General features: G+C 37.4%; 1 protein-coding gene across 2 annotated transcripts in view; it reads right to left on the bottom strand.

Moving 5' to 3' along the window:
• Positions 1 to 2,670: 2,670 nt before the first annotated feature.
• Positions 2,671 to 19,547, bottom strand: part of slc66a2 (solute carrier family 66 member 2) — a 43,369-nt gene continuing 26,492 nt past the window's right edge. For both annotated transcript variants that reach the window (XM_030146805.1, XM_030146806.1), the window contains one exon: positions 2,671 to 4,978. In XM_030146805.1, coding sequence (XP_030002665.1) covers positions 4,768 to 4,978 — 211 coding nt within the window. In that variant the 3' untranslated portion in view covers positions 2,671 to 4,767. The remainder of the gene's footprint in view (positions 4,979 to 19,547) is intronic.

Raw genomic sequence — 19,547 nt, 5'->3', positions numbered from 1 at the left:
AAATGAAAGTCAAAAGAACATATATAACATAACGTAGAAAATACCTTAAAAACATACAGGTAATAATATTTTTGGTACATTTACAAAGGAGATGAGGGTTTCACAGAGGAAAAAATATTAAAATATTGGCCATATTTATAGGAAAAAAAATACCATCAAATAAAATAAACGAACCAAAAGTGTATAAAACATAAAGTATTAAACTTGGATACAAGGAATTAAAGTGTTTTGAGGACATTTTGATCCAGTTGAGTACAGCACGCACCTGTCAGGAGTTATCCAAAAAACACTTTCAACTTCACCACTGTCTGAATATAGAACAGGCATACACCTTCTTACACGAGCATCTCAAGATTACAAAAATGGATAACAAAATAAATATTCATAAGGAGAGGTCCAAAAAAGTACTCCTCCACTAAGTAACCAGGGACTCATTCCATCAGGTCCATTTTCTTTATGTTTAAGAAGAGAGGGAGAAAAATCCAGAAAACTTATGCTCTGTCCCACTGGAACAAAAGCAAAGTCTCCTTTTTTTTTTTTCAGGCGTAGAAGGTAGAAGACGAGGACAGAATCAGGTCTACTCCGGTGCACAGTTCACTGAAGGGTTGACAGTCCAACACCTCCTGGTTTGGCATTTTCTCCTCCCGAGAGAAAAATTACAAAACAAAAGAAAGCGAAAAAAATCCTCACTGTGTTGGTGGCTGATACACATCCTGAACAGGAAATGAATGTCTTATGACAAAATGGAAATGAGCACCGACCTGCAGAAAGCACCACCACATGGACATGGAGTCACGAGTTAGGACATTTGGACTTCAGAGACCAAAATAAACTGACCAGTCTGTTACTTCCTGCTAATATGATGGGGGTGAAGATGTGATTTTAATAAAAATCCATAATAACTGCAATACCTGAACTTAACCTGTTTTAAAGGGACTGTACGCAGTATTTCTTTGAAATATTAAAAGAAATGATCAAAAATTATCACTAGAGTGTTTAGAAAGAAGAGCTGTGGAGATCTTCCAAAGATGCCAGTGTATTTGTTTGTAGAGATATGAACTGAATCTACAGTTGTGGAAAAAATTATTAGACCATCTAAAGCACAGGTGTCAAACATGTGGCCCGGGGGCCAAATCTGGCCCACCAAAGGGTCCAGTCTGGCCCCTGAGATGAATTTGTGAAATGCAAAAATGACACTGAAGATATTAATAATTTTAGTTCAGGTTCCACATACAGATCAATTTAATCTCCAGTGGGTCAGATCAGTAAAACACTATCAAAGTAACCTATAAATACTCACAAATCCAAATTTTTTTCCTTTATAAATGTAAACATTTTCATGTCATTTTACTGTATCTGCACTAAAACAAACTAACATTTCACAAAAACGCAAAAAACCTGAACAAATATGAACATTTTGAAATGTCTGAAGTGTAATTTTACCATTATTCTGTTTGTTATTAAATGTTTCGTGTATTTGTTGATGCACTGTACGTTGTAATTTAATATGTAAATGATAAACTGAGGCATAATATTGTTAAAATTGCACTTAGTTTTCTTAAGAAATTTCAGTTTGTTCATGTTATTCACATTGTTTTAAAGGAGAGTTGGTAGATATAAACATTCTCATTGCATAATTTTACTTTTTTCACTCTAAAACATAGAGGAAAGTTTGGAATTGACATTATTTATTTATTATTATGTTATTATTGCACTGGTCCGGCCCACTGCAGATCAAATTTGGCTTAATGTGGCCCCTGAACTAAAATGAGTTTGACACCCCTGATCTAAAGTCATCAGAAACAATGGTTATGCAATCAAGCACTAACTCCTGTGTGTATCATGTGACTAAAACAGACAGAAAAGAAAACATGGAATGCTTAAAAGCACTGTTTTTGTCAGTACAGTGCCATAGCTACTGATGTAAGAACTGAAGTGATTTTGATTATTATCAAGAAAACATGGAAAATGGATAGATATCAGCTCTGAAATTAAACTGTTATGAGCTATTTTTGTTGTTATCATTATATTTGTCCAAACAAATTTACATTTAGTTTGACCAGGCATTAAAATGAACAAGAAATTGAAGAAAACAAGTTGTGGTCTAATAACTTTTTCCACCACTGTATTCATATCCAGTCTGGTGGATTTATGTGACCACTAGAGGGAATAGTGAGTCACATTTAGACTCAAAGAAAACGACAAAGTCATAAAAACGAGAAGTGTAGTTTTCACCACTTGACACCATTTGATGCTTAAATCACAGCATTTCTTCCACACAGGTGAGTTTAATTATGAGGCTTATGAACGTATAAGGTTATTATTACATTTGATAAGTTCAGAGTTTGTTGCTCCATGGTTCAGACTAAAGTGTAACAGTTCTGACCTTGTTTGGACAATTCCAAATCGATCTTTAGAGCAGCTAATGACACAAACTGTACAGAAACAGAGGTGATTTGTGGTTTTACTGTGGCTGTTTTCTACCTAAAACAGAGCTTAGCTAACAGAGCTATAATGTAAACTATCAGCTGACACAGCACATGAAGATTTGAAACCTGAAGATATGATAATACTGATGTGTGTAAACAATGACCTTCATACTTTATTCAGTAAGTGATACAGTCTGTGGGTACATAGTGTTGATTTTTCGTTTTTTTTGGTCGTGTGTTCTCAAAGGTGAATTCCCTCTGCAGTCGGGAGGTTGGAATATCAATACTATCAAACAGGTCATTATTTTGTATGAACATTTATCTAGCTCACATTAGATAATAACATAAGGGCTGTGTACATTACTGTATGCATCTATTCTAACCCGTTATAATTACAATGCACTGACATTTGTAGAGGTATGGTAACTTCACATAACAACTAGGCTAATGTATATGACTTGGCAACAAGTACAAGGAGCCTGATAATCAGCCACCAAATATGTCTGCAAGCCTGAAATGTTAATAGTCCCTCATTACACTGAGAAAAATAAGTCAAAGTGCAAGAGAGAGGATTTTCTTCAAACTATGAAAGATGAAAGATGCATAACCTGGAGGCTTATGGAGAAATTGTGTGTTTGTCTTGGTCTTTAATTTCAGGATACGTTTGCAAATCTCTGTAATTCACCAGATGAGTAGGATGTTAATTACAGGATGATGGTCAGAACTGCAATAAGAACTAAAATAAGAACTAATTTGTAATAAACCATCATTATCTCTCAAGGAGTTGCTAACCTGGAAACATTTCAGGGCAAGTGTCATGAAAATAAAGGTGTGTTCAGATTGAACAATGGGCAAAAAAACCTTCCCTGCTTGAGCTTAATTATTCCAAAAAGGAAATACTGACGGTTCTGAAATTACTTATTTATAGTGAACACACACAGGTGATGTATGATGTGTGTGGTGCTGCTGCAGACTTGTGTTTTAAACAATACTTCACTGATATTATTTTGCACTTTCATGAAGCTGAGAGACTGAAGAAAGAACATCAGTGTCACATCGCCCCTCACATGTGGCTCCAAGCAAGCAAGATCCTACATTTCCCATGATGCAATTTAATGGCATCTTTGTTCTCCTGCTAAAAGCACTTCTAATTTTGTCTTCCCATGTAAAATCTCATGCCCAAAGCACAAGATGTGAGTTATTTTCGCCAACATTGAAAGGCTGTGTAAACAGTAAACTGTCCTTCATATGGAGAATAGAAAAAAAAAAACTGGGGCAAATGTTCTTTGCTCATGTTGAAAAACTTTCGCAATCGCTCACATAATCCACCTTGGATGGCCTGAAATTTACTTCAAGTACAATCAGAACTAAAGACTAAATTGGAAGATGTAACATGAAGAGACCACACAACAAAATATCACTTTGATACAAAACTCTTGGCATCAATATCCATGTTGTCTCATGTTGCCACGTTGATATTTTTTGCATGGGGCCAAACTGTGTTCAAACTAAACACTCAAAAGTTTCAGATTGACAAGGTTATGGCATATCTGTATCTTTTACAGAATCCACAAGACTGTGCGTCCGAACCTTTGGACATTTTTCTTTTGGTAAAGTTTGATTGCCTCTAGTTTCTTACAGTTCTACTCAAGATTGAGCCTTTGTGTCACAGCACATGAAGACCTTGTGGCCAACATGTGCTCGACTTGAACAGCATCTCTACACTGTATTGGGGAAAAAAAAAATTACAAATGCCATTTTGTACATTCAGTAATGTTTGATTTTTGTTTTTTTTGATTGATTTATACATTTATATTGCTGGTAATGCAGCAAGCGTGATTCAACGTGTCTTATTTAAGGCAGAGGGTCCATGCAACAATCATTTGCATTCGTGGATGACAAAGCTGGTCCACGTTTCCTTGAGCACTGATTCCAGTGTCCACTTAAAAGTTTACTGTGTGTTCATCTGTGTGAATAATATTGTCTACATGCACAGGTAGAGTCAAAGGATATATTCTTTGAGAAGTATGCATTCCAAGACACGAGCATATTGTTCCTTTGAGAATAAATCAGTGGGATTATAAATAAAACAAAAATGTCCAATCTGTAACAAGTGTCCTTCAGGTACTGCTGCAAACCCTGACAAAAGTGGTTGTGTATGTTTATACCTTAGTTATGGGTGTTTATGTCTTTATATATACTTGGAGATGAGTGTGGGCAGCCTGCATCATCTCAAGGTACTTTGGTACTCCTGGATGTTTATAGACGTCCACGGCTCCAAAGCAGGGCATTTCGAAGTGCTTCATCATTGGTGGTTCAGACATCCTTGCAGAGGCCTTCACAGGGCTTTGGCACTGGTGGTATGGGACACGGTGTGAGACACAGGCTTCTGTGGGTAGCGGCTGTAGTAGTAAACCTGAAACAGGATGGTGAAGTCCACGGCGACCTGTAGTAGGCCACATGTCCAGAACTGCACCGGGGCCTGGGTGAGCAGGAAGTAGCCCGTTTTAAAGGTGTCACCGCTGGTCCACATCAGCACCATCTTGATACTAAGACATGAGAGACAGGAGGACATTAAATCATCACCTTTCTTAAGTAACTGCCAAAGTTATGTTTTCAGATATTACATAAAACACAAAAAAACTTAACCAGAAATGGAGTATTTGATGATGACTGATGATAGGCAGTTAGTTTTTGAAGGTGGAGACATGCTGGTGCATCATATTCTACAGAAGCATAAAGAGATTCAATATGTATGATTTAAGCATGTTTGTGTACTTAACATGACATTTGTACTTAGTGCTGCGAGCTGGTTGCTTGTTAGCATTAGCCAAATCCATCTTAACTGTCTCAGTCATCTGCATCAATGGACTCTAACACTCAGTATACTGATTTTCACTAATTAAAATAGAAAAAAAAGAACTGTTTTTTTTTTTTTTTCTGAAACAATGGTTGCTCTGGAGAGCTTCATTACCTTGCTTCAATTGTGCTCCTCTACAGTGTGTATGAGTATAGAGAAAGTTGGCTAACGTCAACAAATAACTGATTTCCAGCACAATGTAGACTACGGCACATAATTCACATAAGTGCATAAACATGCAAGAATCTTACATATTGGCCTTTATTGTTAAATAAATACAATAAGGAAAGTTCAGCCCAAAATAAGTGGACATACAGAAGACTAAAAAAAAAAAGAAAAAGACAAAAAAAGTGAAAAAGAAATGAAATGATACGATGAATGATATGAGTAAACATTTTTGGAAACAATCATATGCATAAGTCATTTCCAAATACATATTTTCAAAAAGAACGAACCAATTTCATGACGCATTGCTTCAGTTCTCAAGCATTGTCATGGAATGAGTGAGTGACCATTTGAAAGAGGAGTTTTCTAAGTTCGATCTTTTTTTAAATGAAAAAGTGCCCCAGTGATGGATTGGTTAGAAGGGGGCCCATGACCTTACTCATTGTGCTTGGCCTGCGAGATCCCCAGACCTCACAGTGTGTGACTTTTTCTCGTGGGGATACGTAAAAGATCGCATTTATGTTCCACCGCTACCCACTAACCTCGATGACCTTAAACATTGAAAAACAACAGCGATCAACTCAGTGGATCGTGATATGCTGATACGCGTCTGGAAGGAATTCTCTTATCGCACTGATATTGTCCGTGCTGCAGGTGGTGGACACACTGAACACTTGTAAGAAGGAAATAAAAGTTGATTGCGAGTAGAATACTTGTGACTTGGCTGGAGTTTTCTATTACTTTTCCTTATTAAAATATTGCATAATGAAATTGGTTCATTCTTTTTGAATAACTCTGTACAGTACTTTATCACATATAATTAGAACATTTTATAATCACATCAACAAATACTCAGAACCCCAACAACTACTACCAACCTAATTATTTTGCTAGTTAGCTGTAAGGTTAAAAGATAATATCAATTTAACAGCAATTATCCAATGTATCTTTTCACAATATTAAACTCAACAATGCTGTATTTAACAGCAAAGTAGCTAATACTAATACTGAGAATCCAAGTTCACTGCTATTGTTAGCAGTGTTAGCCAAGTTGCATATGCTGTTACACCACAGAAACCACAGAGAAAAAGTTCTGTGGATCTTTATCTGACTTTACCAACATGCAGGTACTGTTCAGAAACAACTAGTTAACTTTTAATACAGCAGAGATAACGCATCACAATCACCAGTTAAAAGGAGCAGAATTTAGCTCCACCACCTAGCATTAGCATTTTACATTTAACCAGACCTTACTTGTGCATGCAGACTTTAAGTGCATCCCTGATATATTTCCATCTAACTTTTTTTTTCACTCTGAATTCAATTTGGTTGCCAAGAGCGCATGATAATGATAAGAGGAAAAGGGGTCAGAGAAATGCAATATCAGTTCAGCCAAGAAGGGAATAGAAAATTTGCCACAACAACAACCATGGGAAATTGAAATAATGAATCTTCTCAGGGTATGCGCTTCTCATCAACTATACATCCTGTGGCACATTTCTGTCTGGTACATAGCGTGCTATTCTCAGAGTGTTCCAGACAATACTGGGGATGGGTTTGGTGTTTAAATTAAAAAATAAAAAAAAATAAAAAAAAATAAAAAAAGATTTAGGAAGGGGATGTTGAAAAGTGGCCATGTGACTTGAGAAGCCAGGGTATAAGCTTTGTCCTCTTACTGGCAGTCGGAAGCAGCGCAAACTCAACTAATGAGATGGAAAAGGAAGTCTAATGAGAGCTGAAGAAAGATAGGAACAGAACCATGCTCCAGGGTCCAAACACACAACTTCAGATATTATATTTTCTAAAAATAGCAAGAAGACAAGGTATTCAACTCTACAACTCTACAAAGGAAAGGTGATGACACCAACTCTGGAGGTCCGTATAGGTTTCATTAGAGGCTTTGCTGATGCTGATGGTGAGAGGTTTTTGCCCATCGCTTCATGACAGTACCAATATACCTACTGACTTCTGCAGAGCTCCCTTGTCTATGTGCGTGTTGTTTTTCTAAAGTTTATTCCTTTTTTTTTTGCTTGAGGCAGGGATAAACGTAGGCAGTGCTGACAAAAGAAAAAGACTGAGCCAGCACCGTCTCCAATGCACCGATGTGCACACCCCACACACAACACAGGAGCCATCAGATGTGCTTCCTAAAGCAACCTGCCCACAACAATATGAACACATGCTGAGACATTTGAAATCCTTTCACTCATGCGTGGCGCTTTGGTTGGTCAGCAATATTTGAATAAGCTTTGCAGGAGTTTTCTTTGCGTCTGAGCCACGTGCGTCTCTCAGTTGAAAAGCTTGGTTCATTCCCCGTGGTATCAACCCAGACAGTCAGATTTGGCTTTATTTGCTCAGTCTCTGGGATTTCGCCCTTATCCGGAGTAGAGGTAATCACTTCTAAAGGGGATTTTGACTGATATGGTAAGAGCACCTAAAAAAGCCGACAGTAGCACGTCTCTCCAAATTTCCATAGTTTTACTTGAACTACTTTCTGCTGAAGAGACATTTGACTCAGAACAACTCCACTCTGATGTAAACAAATGTTCACCTACAGTACCTACAGTGGTTTGGAACAATCTGAGCGTTGGGTGAATATTTCAGTCACCAATCTGTAGCTGCAACTACATCTTGAAAATAGAAAGATTTCAACGAGGACATGTTTTGCGAGGCATTTTCTATTGCAGGGATTTAATTAATTTAATTCTATAGCTGACTTCTCCATGGGCAAATATTCCACTAAGATATCTTTACACCCTATTTTTCCAAAGGTAATGTTGCTACATCCCCTCAAAAATGAATGATTTGATGTAAGACATACAAACAAACCTGAGAGTTTTCCCCTTTTCCTGAATGGCAGTAGATGGTGGCATAGCTCTAACACAGTGAAGAGATGGTGATGAACCTGACAACTATATAGTGATATTTTAGGCAAACTGTGATGCGCAAAAATCTATTCAAGGCAGCTCCGCTTTGATTCACTAACCCAGTAGACAATGTTATGCATCTAACATCTGGAGGACCTCTACAGCCTGGTTCTGCATGAAATTCTTGCGGCGAAATCACCAACACCAACAGATACATTGGTTAAAAAAAAAAAAAAGTCATAAAACATTTTTCAGAAATGTAGAATTTTATGAAATTTAGCAACACAGAGAAGAAGTGCAGCTGTGATCAAAATGGCTTTTACACTCTGGGTCAGTTTTTTTTTTTTCCCATGTGTACATGTAGTAACTGTAGCAGCATATTTTTTTCCAATACAACAAAGTGTTTTATGTTCACAACTGCTCTAATTTGCTTCTCTTCCACAGCAACACCAGCCCACGCTCTCCCCACAAGTTTATTTCACCTGTTTTAACATGTTAGATACAACTAACACGTTTATAAAACAGTCTCTTTTTCTGAATTCGGTGAATGCTGGCCTGCACCAAACCATAACCTTTACCCATTACAGCACCAGTAGCTGACAACAGTTATCTGCTTAATAGGGGAAAATTCCTAAAATATTTTGATATTCTTGCCGTATGATGAATATAGTACTTGTGTTTTGGCCACACAATGCCCACCATCCACATACTGACAGTGGCGAGGTGTGTAATTTTGTGGTAACTGCTGAAAGAATTTGTGGATTATGGTCAGGAATGTGTTCTGATGGATCACAGTGAGATGAGATGGATCGAGTGACCTTTGCCGACCAAATTCTAATCTGTTCATCCTAAAGTCCAAGTGAATGTTTGGGCCAAATTCTTCCAGAGATATTTACGTGAATGGAACAGATGAGCATTCACAGACATGGCCTGCATCCATGGTCATCATGCAGAGCCATTAATAGAGATGCTAGGATGCATTTACTGTGTTTTACATGTGATATATGAGCTAGGTGTGACAGAGGCTGATGCTCTAGACATATTTCCACTCATAGGTTTCGAGGAAGTATGCCCTTGATGTAATAGATCAATCACTGATGTGATCTCATAACAGGGTCAGAACCATTAATCCACAGCGGGGTCAAGTATTACTTGTAAGTCCATTAGTGAAAATGAGTGAATGTGAACATGTTAACACTACAGTCTAAATGATTCTGTGTGTTTGGAGCTCATGTAGATAATGATGTTACGGGGTACAAATGTAATTAGGATAAAGGATAAAGGAGGCCGACTAAAACCTATGATCAAAAATGACTCTGACAGTGCAACAATAAATTTTGCTTCACTTTTAATAAGTAACTCCATAAAGTGGTGTGATTGCAGTTCACATCCATGTCTCCTCACACTCATATAAAACACAAAAATATTTTCTGTAGAAAAATTACTCTTTAGATCAGGGGTGTCAAACATGTGGCCCGCTAAAGGTTCCAATCTGGCCACCACTATGAATTTTCAGAGTGCAAAAATTACACTTAAGATATTAACAGTAAAAGGTGTCAAAGTCATTTTATTTCTAAACTCCAACCTCAAAATTTGAACAATATTACGCCTGTTACTAAATGTTTTGTGCATTGGTAGATCCACTGTGATCTGTAATGCACATATGTAAAGGATAAGTTGAGGCATAATATTGTTAAAATTGCACTTATCTTTCTTAAAAAAATTCAGGTTGAGGTTATTCCCATTTTTTGTGAAAGGATAGTTAGTAAATTTACACATTTTCATCATTTTATTTTACTTTTTGCACCATACAAAGAAAAAGAGATCACATTGGGGTGTATGTGGCCCCTGAACTAAAATGTTTTGGACACCCCTGCTTTAGATTGATGTGCAAGACCAGGGCTGTAAAGTGAAACTGAGGTCATAGAGACAATTACCTTTGACTGAACTGTTTATCCTTGAGTTCATGTTAATGTTTGTGCCAAATTTGAAGAAAATTCTGTCAATGTGTTCCTGAGATTTTTGGTTCCCATGCATGAAACAGATGGACAACCCAAAAATAAAGCTTTGTTTTTCAGCAATATGGTCTGTAAAAAAGTAAAATCTGATCACGGAACATCTACAAACTGCTTTTAATAACACTGGACTTAGACTGCGGCAGTGAAACAGTGCTTGGATGATAAAAGAAACAGGATAAAAAGTGTGTGAAGTAACAGATATCCTGCTTCTACACATAAGCCTCTTTACACATGTAAAGAAAGGATGAAGGGTACTCTAGTGCTTCTCCCTCCAACTAGCCTTGTTGGAACAAATCTCACCAGCCAAATCTCCTTTTTGCATTATTCATGTTTCATTTTTCACCTCAGCCCTTTTTTATTTGTGTGGCCAGTTTTATGCAAACCTTGCTTTTTTTCCCCTTATCCACCCTCTTTAGTTATTCTGCCTCTTTACATTACCTCTGACTGTCTCAACTGGCTTCGATTTTCACATTTTTCCTTTATGGACCGGCTCTCCACAGCACTTCTGTCCTTCTCTCCTTCCATTCATCTTCCCACCTCCCCCTCCTATAGTCGCCTCGCTTCTCTACACCTGTTTGCGTTTGCCTCCCGCCCCCCCTCATACTACCCTCGCACTCTTCCCTCTCAGTAAGGAGCTTGTTAGCTCTGTGGAAAGAGGCCCTCCTTCTGCCTCTTCCACAGCGGCTGCTGTCTGAGTTATGACAACGCGTATATGCAGGTAATGATAAGAAAGGCGGGATTCGTGTTTGATCAATTCCTCCGCTGGTTTCCTAATAAGAGCTAACACAGGAGGGCCAGGAACAGGGTGAGAACATGTCTGGCTACTTATTTATCACCGAGACATATAGAAGGTAGAGGATGGAAAGCATGCTGAGCTGTAGGAAGATTTGAATCATACTATTTTTACAAGGAGATAGACAGTTATAATTTAGTAACACTGGTTTTGACTCTACACAGCAGCCACTGTCATGAAGAAAGCTATTCTGAGCCGTGATGAATTAATACTAAAATAAACTTTTTTCTATATGTAGTCATATCATCTTACTAAGCAGACACCGTCAAGTCGGCAACCCACACCCATCTCCACACTGTATTTTCTAAATCTTATCGCCTCGCTCCAGCTTTTACGCATTTCAGTGTGTTCAGCTGTAATTGTATTTGACTTTTTTTTTTTTTTTTTTTTTTTTTTTAAATATGGAGGCAGCAGGGTGTATGTTTTTTGAGCAACAGAAAAGTCTTCAGGCTCACTCTGAACTTCATAAAAGGCTTTGACATTGGGAAGTCTATCTTTAGGAGTAGGGAAAAAGTCTTAAGGCGTAGAGGAATTAAAGTTAAGTATCGGAAAATGTAAAGAGTTTCAAACGTGGCAGGTCAGTACGAAGTCAGTGCAAACTCCTGCTGCGCAACCAAACTTCATCCAGAACTTCTTGACTTCTTTAAAGTTAGCGCTAATTAAAGACAAAAGAAAGTGGAAATTTAAAAGTTTAACTTGATAGTAATGGAAAACTATGAATCACTATGTTCACATGCACATTAATATTCCACATATGACATTATATGACCATATTATTCACGTTGGAAGAGAATTCTGTGGACATGCATTCAGTATGTGTCAGAGTAAGTTTCTAACATAGTTTACAAAACATGGCTTCTGTCCTGTTTACAATCACATGTCTATGACCAACTAGCCAACAGTTTAAAGACTACAGCAGAGATACATAGTAAAACAAAAGCCATATTTATGGATAGAGATAGAGAGAAACTAATCTACTTTTAAGCATTATTATGGACATAAACAAAAAGTTGTTTTTTTTTTATATCAAATACAGCAAAGACTTGGTTTTTAATGCTGAATTCAGCTATTTAAAAAGGCATAGCTGTGGGACATAAGTTGCAGAGGTGTTGTACATTTTTCTGAGCATGCATGGCTGGATATTTTCAGGAACATTCATTCATTAACTGAGCGTGTAAACAGCATAGTGGGAATAGTTGGCCTCACTGTACTATGTGCTTAAAGGGGTCATATTTTACTAGACCCACTTTTATTAGTCTTTAGTACATTTATTTGTATATTTGTGGACCCTAATAGTTTCAAAAATTTGAATTTGAACCCTCCAGGTGCAGCAAAGCTATCTTTATATTCATTTTGGCAAAAATCAAGTGGATTTCTAAAACCTGTTTTAATTCTTTCTTAATTTGTTGTGTCTATAAGTAGTTACGTCACGACATTTGCACATATAAGGTCAAGACTTCTGATGAACATTTGTCCAAGTATACAGAAACGGGACAGAGCAGCACAGTCAACAACCTGGAGGGGGTGGGGCATGAAGTGGCTCATGTGCATTTAAAGGGCCAGCGCTCAAAACGACCTTTCTGGTGTCATTACTCAGAAATAGGGTTGAAGATGGACCTGTGGAGTTGAATTAAAGAAGAATTCAGACCCAAGCATATTTACAGTTTATGTAGACCACAGTGAAATGTTTGAAAATGCATAATTCCATTTAAAAAAGCTAAATATGACCCCTTAAAGTAATAGCACCTCTAGTCACATAACAGTCAAAGTGTGGCTGCAAAATTACCATTGGATTCATGACACATGCACACTTCTTAGTACAAAGTGTGTGTGTGTTTGTGAATCTGAATTATTCACAACTGACAGCTTTTTGTCCCCATTTCTATATGAGGAAATACATTGTATACAAGTGTGTTGGATTCAGAAAGTGGTGAGGTTGCCCCCTAAAGCAAAAAAGTAAAATAATTTCATCTTCAGCATTTGAAGTAGCCAGACGAATAGACTTTATGAGTGTTTCCTTGGTGTTGACTGTGGTTATATAATCTATAATATAGTCTGTCACTGTATCCTGTGACTGTAGCTCAGGTAAAAAAACACACAAACAAACAAACAAACAAACAAAAAAGTTACAATTTTATGTAACAAAGATTAAGAAACAAGAACAAAAGAAGAGAACAGGTTGAAGATGAGGACTACCTGATCTCTCTCAGGCGAAGACAGATTCACCACAATTACTGCACAAACATCCACGAGTGGGATGATGCCGAGAAATGAGGGTGTAAGTGATGGCATCCAGCTGTAAGACGATATTTGCATTTGTCTGCTTTTTAAAGTAATGAGCACAATGTAATCGGAATAACATTTACATTTCATTAAAAAGAAAATACCAATGCAAGCAAAACTCAGAATTTGAAGTAATTGTGTTTGCCATTTCTGTGCTTTTTTACTTCTCTCTTCCTTTACCCTCAGCCCAACCTGTCGAGGCATATGAACTCTGAGCCTGGTTCTGTTAAAGGACATTTTTCCCTCCCTCTGTCACCAAGGGCTTAAGTTTGCCTCTGTAATATCATATACATGCATTGTTTTAAGTGCCTTGAGATGTTCTGTAGTGATGTGAACTGAACTGAAAGCCCAGATGATGCTGGAGTGGACGATGACACACCGCCGACCTCTCAATCAGCTGTCACACAGTCCACTTCCTAAGGCACACCCATAGACTAACCCTAACCCACTGTAAGCTAGGATCGGGGCAAATGGTTGTTTATAAAGTTATCACTTAATATACAGCGTCTGTCAAAACTTTAGGAACACTTAGGGCCAGATATTCTAAAGGCAGCATGAATTAGTGAGGGTAAAATCCAAAAAAAGCACCTGAGGGAGTGGTACCTTTAGTGGGTGACTTACTAAGGACTCACAGAACTACGCTATTAGTTCATTTCAATAATGACCTGCATTGCTTTAGAGCACAAGTGTCAAACATGCGGCCAAATCCGGCACACCAAAGGGTCCAATCCGGCCCGTAGGATGAATTTGTGAAATGCAAAAATTACACTCAAGATATTAACAGTCAATCGTTTTACTTTAGGGGCCATAAAAAGCCCTACTTTAGTCTCAAGTGGGTCAGATCAGTAAAATACTACCATAAAAACCTACAAATAATGACAATTCCAAATTTTTACTCTGTTTTAGTGTAAAAAAAAAGGTGAAATTACATGAAAATGTGTAAATTTACAAACTAGCCTTTCACAAAAAATATGAAAAATTAGAAATGTGTTAAGAGAAGTAAGCGTAATTTTACTAACATTCTGCCAGTTACTAAAATAGTTTGTAAATTTGTAGATCCATTGTGATCTGTAAGTTGTAATACACATTTACAAATGACAAGCAGAGGCAAAATATAGTTAAAATTGCACTTATTTTTCTTAATAAATTTCAGTTTTTTCATGGTTGTTCATGTTATTCACATTTTTAAAAGGACAGTTTATAGATGTAAACGTTTCCATAATGTAATTTTATTTTTTTTCACTATAAAACACATGGAAATACTTGGAGTTGGCATTATTTATATATTATTATGTTATTAATTCACTGGTCCAGCCCACTGCAGATCATATTGGGGTGAATGTGGCCCCTGAACTAAAATGAGTTTGACACCCCTGCTTTAGAGCAAAGGCAAATTGCGCATAGATACATCTGATGAAAGCAAGCATTTGTTTCTCTGGAAACAACAACACAGACCAAAGAAAGGCAGAAAAAAATGGGTTTTCTGTGATAAAACTAGAGGAGGCGGTGGATGAATGGAACCTAGTCTATAATAGTGGCTAAAATGCTTTAAAATCACCTCCCTCTCAATGGCAGATCTGGATCACCACAGGGAGGGAGGTAAATACAGGAGGGGAGAGATGTATTCCACAGAGGAAATTAAAGAAGATGATACAGCCCATGAAACAAAGGAGACGCACAGAGGGGACACATTTGTATGGTTCCATAGTAGCGACTGAATTCTGACTTACATTCACAGATCACAACACACTGTGGTCAAACCTCTGAGGTAAATACATTTATCCTGTACGGCAGAGAGTGATATTACAAAACAATAACCTAATACAGAGAAAACATGGTGTACTGTCTGTCTTTGCTACAGAACCAGGAAAAAGACATAGAAATTAGAATGTAATCGGCTTAAAAATTCACTTGAGTTTTTCTGACAGGAAGACTGATGAGACTTTCCTCTATCTTTTCAAATAAATCCATAAAAGTAGAATAAAATTCCCCTCTGTGTGTAACTGTCAGTCATACCAGGCACAGCTGAGTTAAGTCATGCTTTTCTTTGGCCTAAAATAAAGGCACAATCAGCAAGAAATCAGGTGTAACCCTTAGTAAACCATGTTCCGCAGCTTATTTAAATACTCTCCTCCCCCAAAATGTTCACTTTGAAAAAGGAAATTCCTACAAATACATATGCAATCCACACCTTTCCAGCACTAATTTGTAAATCTAGCCTCTAGTCTTTATAATTTTGAGAGATACAGTACATGTTCCTGTTGTTTATATCCAACAAACTGGGCAGGTCAACAAAATATAAAAAAATTACAGATACTGGGCCTTGAAGTATGGAATGGTAGCCATGTTGTTTCCAAATCCTTTCACCCAGAATAAGCCCATTAACCATCATGTTTCCACCTCCATGTCTGCCTGTAGATGAGAGGCAATTTGTAACAAGGTTAAACTAGTTTTGGATTTTTCATTATAGTTTAGTTTTATTTAGTTTTGACTTTTTTTTTCTCTAATTCAGTTAGCTTTAATTAGTTTTTAGAGCAGGTTTGCTAGTTTTTATTAGTTTTTGTTATTTTCTAAATGCTTACTTTTAGTTTAGTTTCAGGGTTTTTTTTGTATCTTTTCTCTTCTTCTTCGTCGAATTCAAATAAATCCCAGACAGGACTCTGCTTTCTCCCAACTTTAGTCTCCATGTTTCCAGGTAGAGTGGGAACCAAAAGACGACTGTAAACCACAAGTGACAAGAAGTGACGGATTGTTGAATATCATGTGGTGCCAGCAGCTAAAACTGGTTGAGGGAAATAAATCGATTTCACATCAATCCGACATTGACAAAGACAAAAACGAAGGGAATTTTATCCATAATTTTATACGTTTTAGTTAGGTTTGTAAGCACGCAACACAGTTTCAGTTAGTTATCGTTTTTTTCTTTTAATTTCTTTGAAATGTTTTTACAATTCTAGTTTTCGTCATTTCGTTAGTTTTCGTTAATGATAACCTTGATTCGTAACATCTTCTCTCCTCTTCATCTTACACACTCCAAGTTCTTTTGTTAGAGCCAAATATTCCACATTTGGACACATACGTCCACAGAACTTTCCTCCTGTCCCAATTCTTATGTGTTTTTGTCTGCTTTACTGCTGCTTCCCTGTATATGTAGCTTTTCGTTGTGGTTTATTGAAAGCACTTCTACCCATCAGCCCTGTATCTCAGAGCCTCGTTTCAATGGTGGAAGCTGACATTGGTACATCACATGTGTCACTGGACTCTGCTGTGAGTTCAGGAGTAGTTAAGTGTCGCTTGTGAAGGCTTTCTGAGGTACTCGTCCTCTAGAGGAGTGGTACGTTTTGACCTTCCATTCCTTTTGTGTCCTTGTCAGGCCTTGCACTGCTTTTTCTCTGCAGATACTCATAAACTCTTTTTCAATCTTCAATGTCTTTGCTATAACTCACAAAGAATAGCCATTATTTCTCAGGACGGTGACAGTATCAATGCTGAACCACCACGGTGTGTTTCATTGCTTTTCATGCATCAGTACACTCAATCACGGCTAAAGTTTTGGCTGTCATATTTTGTTTTGACAAGCTTTGCTACTTCATTTTATTTTTTTTTTAGATTTTTTTCCTAGGTGTTTCTGAGGTCAAGAACAATTATAAGAATTTTATTATCAAATTAGGTCATTTTTTTGTCACTGTCAAAACGTTGGCCATGACTGTACGTGTGTTCACATGTTCTCCAAAACCTCTATAAAAGATGGTGATACAGCTACATGTATTTCACCTAAATATCTACTGGTCTTGCATAATGTGACAGTTTGACAAAAATTAAGCTTTTGATATTCGTATGTAGATATGTATTTTTATGTGGTCTAAAATAATCTTCATACTGTGAAATTACTTACTTTAGTGCATGTGTCTCAAAACACTATAAAAGTATCCATTTCCAAACTTTTTACAGGTATTGAATAACTGACAAGGATAAGTGTACTTATTTCTGGCCAAAGCATTATTAAATTGCTGGATTTATATCTATTTAAATTGTTTTCTTTGTTTTTAATTAATTAATTAATTTATTTATTTAGTTAGTTAGTGAACTTCCCTGCTCCACCAGTATAAATTTTATGAGTGGATACAGAGGGTGTTGGATTATAGGTTGTTGTAACATTAATGTTGCGAGGCTATAAGGTGTATTTAAGTCCATTTATATTGAGTCTTTAGAGTCTATATAAATAGGTTAAAGTATCAGGCTTGTCCTCTTTAACCTGCACAAGTCTGTACGACAGGATTTCCAGCAGCTACGGAAATAAAATGATCTTAGATGATCTGACTACAGTGACTACAACTGCTGACTCAGATGCTTGATTGTGTAGGAAGTTGTGTATAAAACATATTTGGTCCATGTAAACATAGTGACAATGAAAAAGAGTCCTGAGTTGAAACACTCAAATATTAAGGGTTCTGGGCTGAAAAGTAATATTTTGTCCACAAAGCAGCTGCACCAAGTCACATATAAAAGGTAATTTCATTTATTGTTTGTTGTGCTTCAACTATTTTTGAAAATCATTACATGGTTCTTTGTGATCCCTCCCTTTATTGTTTGTTTTGCCTGCTGTCTTAAAACCACAATATGTACAATTTGTTCTTCAGAGAAAGAAAAACCAAATACAAAATGCTGAAGTGTTTGCCTTAAAAACTAAGACTTTAGGTCAATGGGTAAATCCCAGAGTTTTTACCCTTAAAGAGCAGAAATGAACCAATTTCTCTTTAATGCGTCCCAATATGATAAAGCAGCATGAGAGAAGGTTGAGCAGATGGAGGATGGAAAGGCTTGGGCAGATGATGTGAAGGTTGTCCAGATGCAGTGATCCCCTGCAGGGACCTGGCTGTACGCTGTGGCTGTGAGCACCTGGCCGCAGGGCTGACACCCGGCAGCATCAGCAGTCAATACGCCTGGATCTCAGCATGTGGCTTTGTGTGTAAGTGTGTGTCCTGCAGCCTGCAGGCTAAATAAGGCTCTGGCACTGTTATCTAGCATACTGGGATGGAGCTCAAGACCACAAGCCTTATAAGGCAGCACTTGGCTGTCTGGATGTCCCATCTCCCTGTTGTCTGTGTGTTGTTGTTGTATTTGCTTTGCTTTATGGCAGGCTGGTCTGTATCAGTATGTACCTCTGGCTCTGTAGGCTCAAGACTTCCTAATAATAGCAGCAGTCTGAAAACCTCCTCACACCAACTTCAACTGGCTCCAAACCCTGAATACACACCTTTAATCTGCGCTCTTGCCCCTCACTGGTCCACATTAAATGCTCTTATAACGTTTAAGCTTGGCTGCAGCCACATTATAAGCCTCCATTTTTAATTTTTTTAAGATTAAATTTGTATGAGAAATATATTATGACAAACGCACAAGCAGTTTCCAGCCAATTAAGTAAGCCCCTTGGAATTTTACATCAACATTTTTACTGTTGCAACCAGCACACAATATGTTAGATGTGTAGATTTGTGTCTATATCCAATGGGATTGGGTAAATCCAAGTGTTTTTGTACAGTATCTTCTTGCCTTTTTCTTCATTTCTCATAAAAATATATGCCAGTTTTCAGGACTTAAAACCTCCATCAAAATGCTGAGTGATGACCAGACCAGTCTGAAAACGGCAGCGTTCCTTTCAGACATGTTAAAGTCGATACCTTCAGTGACTCATCTATCCACACTGACCTCCATGACTCCATGAGTTACATCACCGCGCTCTTTCCACTGGTTCTGCTTTTGACTTTTTCAGGATTCATTGGCTCTGGTCCAAATATATTGATGAGTTTGGAAACCTTGGTTCAGTTTCTATCCACAGAGAAAAAAAAAAAAAAAAGACTACAAACCACATGACTCTTACTGGACAGATGTGACTCACATACTTCAAAAAAGCATCATTTTTTGAACTGGAGTAGATTTCTGAGAAAAATATTTCTCAGGTATCCTCAGCTGCAACTGCATAACTTAGTCCAGTTAGGATTAGTGTGCTTTCTCTGCTGCAGCTGTTTAGGAGAAGAAGAATCATTATTTGTCAGTATACTGTACATGCAACATGCACTAAAATGGACCCCCTGTATTTAACCCATCACTAGCTGAATATGTACGAACACC

Source organism: Sphaeramia orbicularis, chromosome 11 (genome assembly GCF_902148855.1).
Source record: "Sphaeramia orbicularis chromosome 11, fSphaOr1.1, whole genome shotgun sequence".
NCBI lineage: Eukaryota > Metazoa > Chordata > Actinopteri > Kurtiformes > Apogonidae > Sphaeramia > Sphaeramia orbicularis.
The sequence above is the reverse complement of the archived record's forward strand: the minus strand, read 5'-3'. Positions and strand labels throughout refer to the sequence as shown.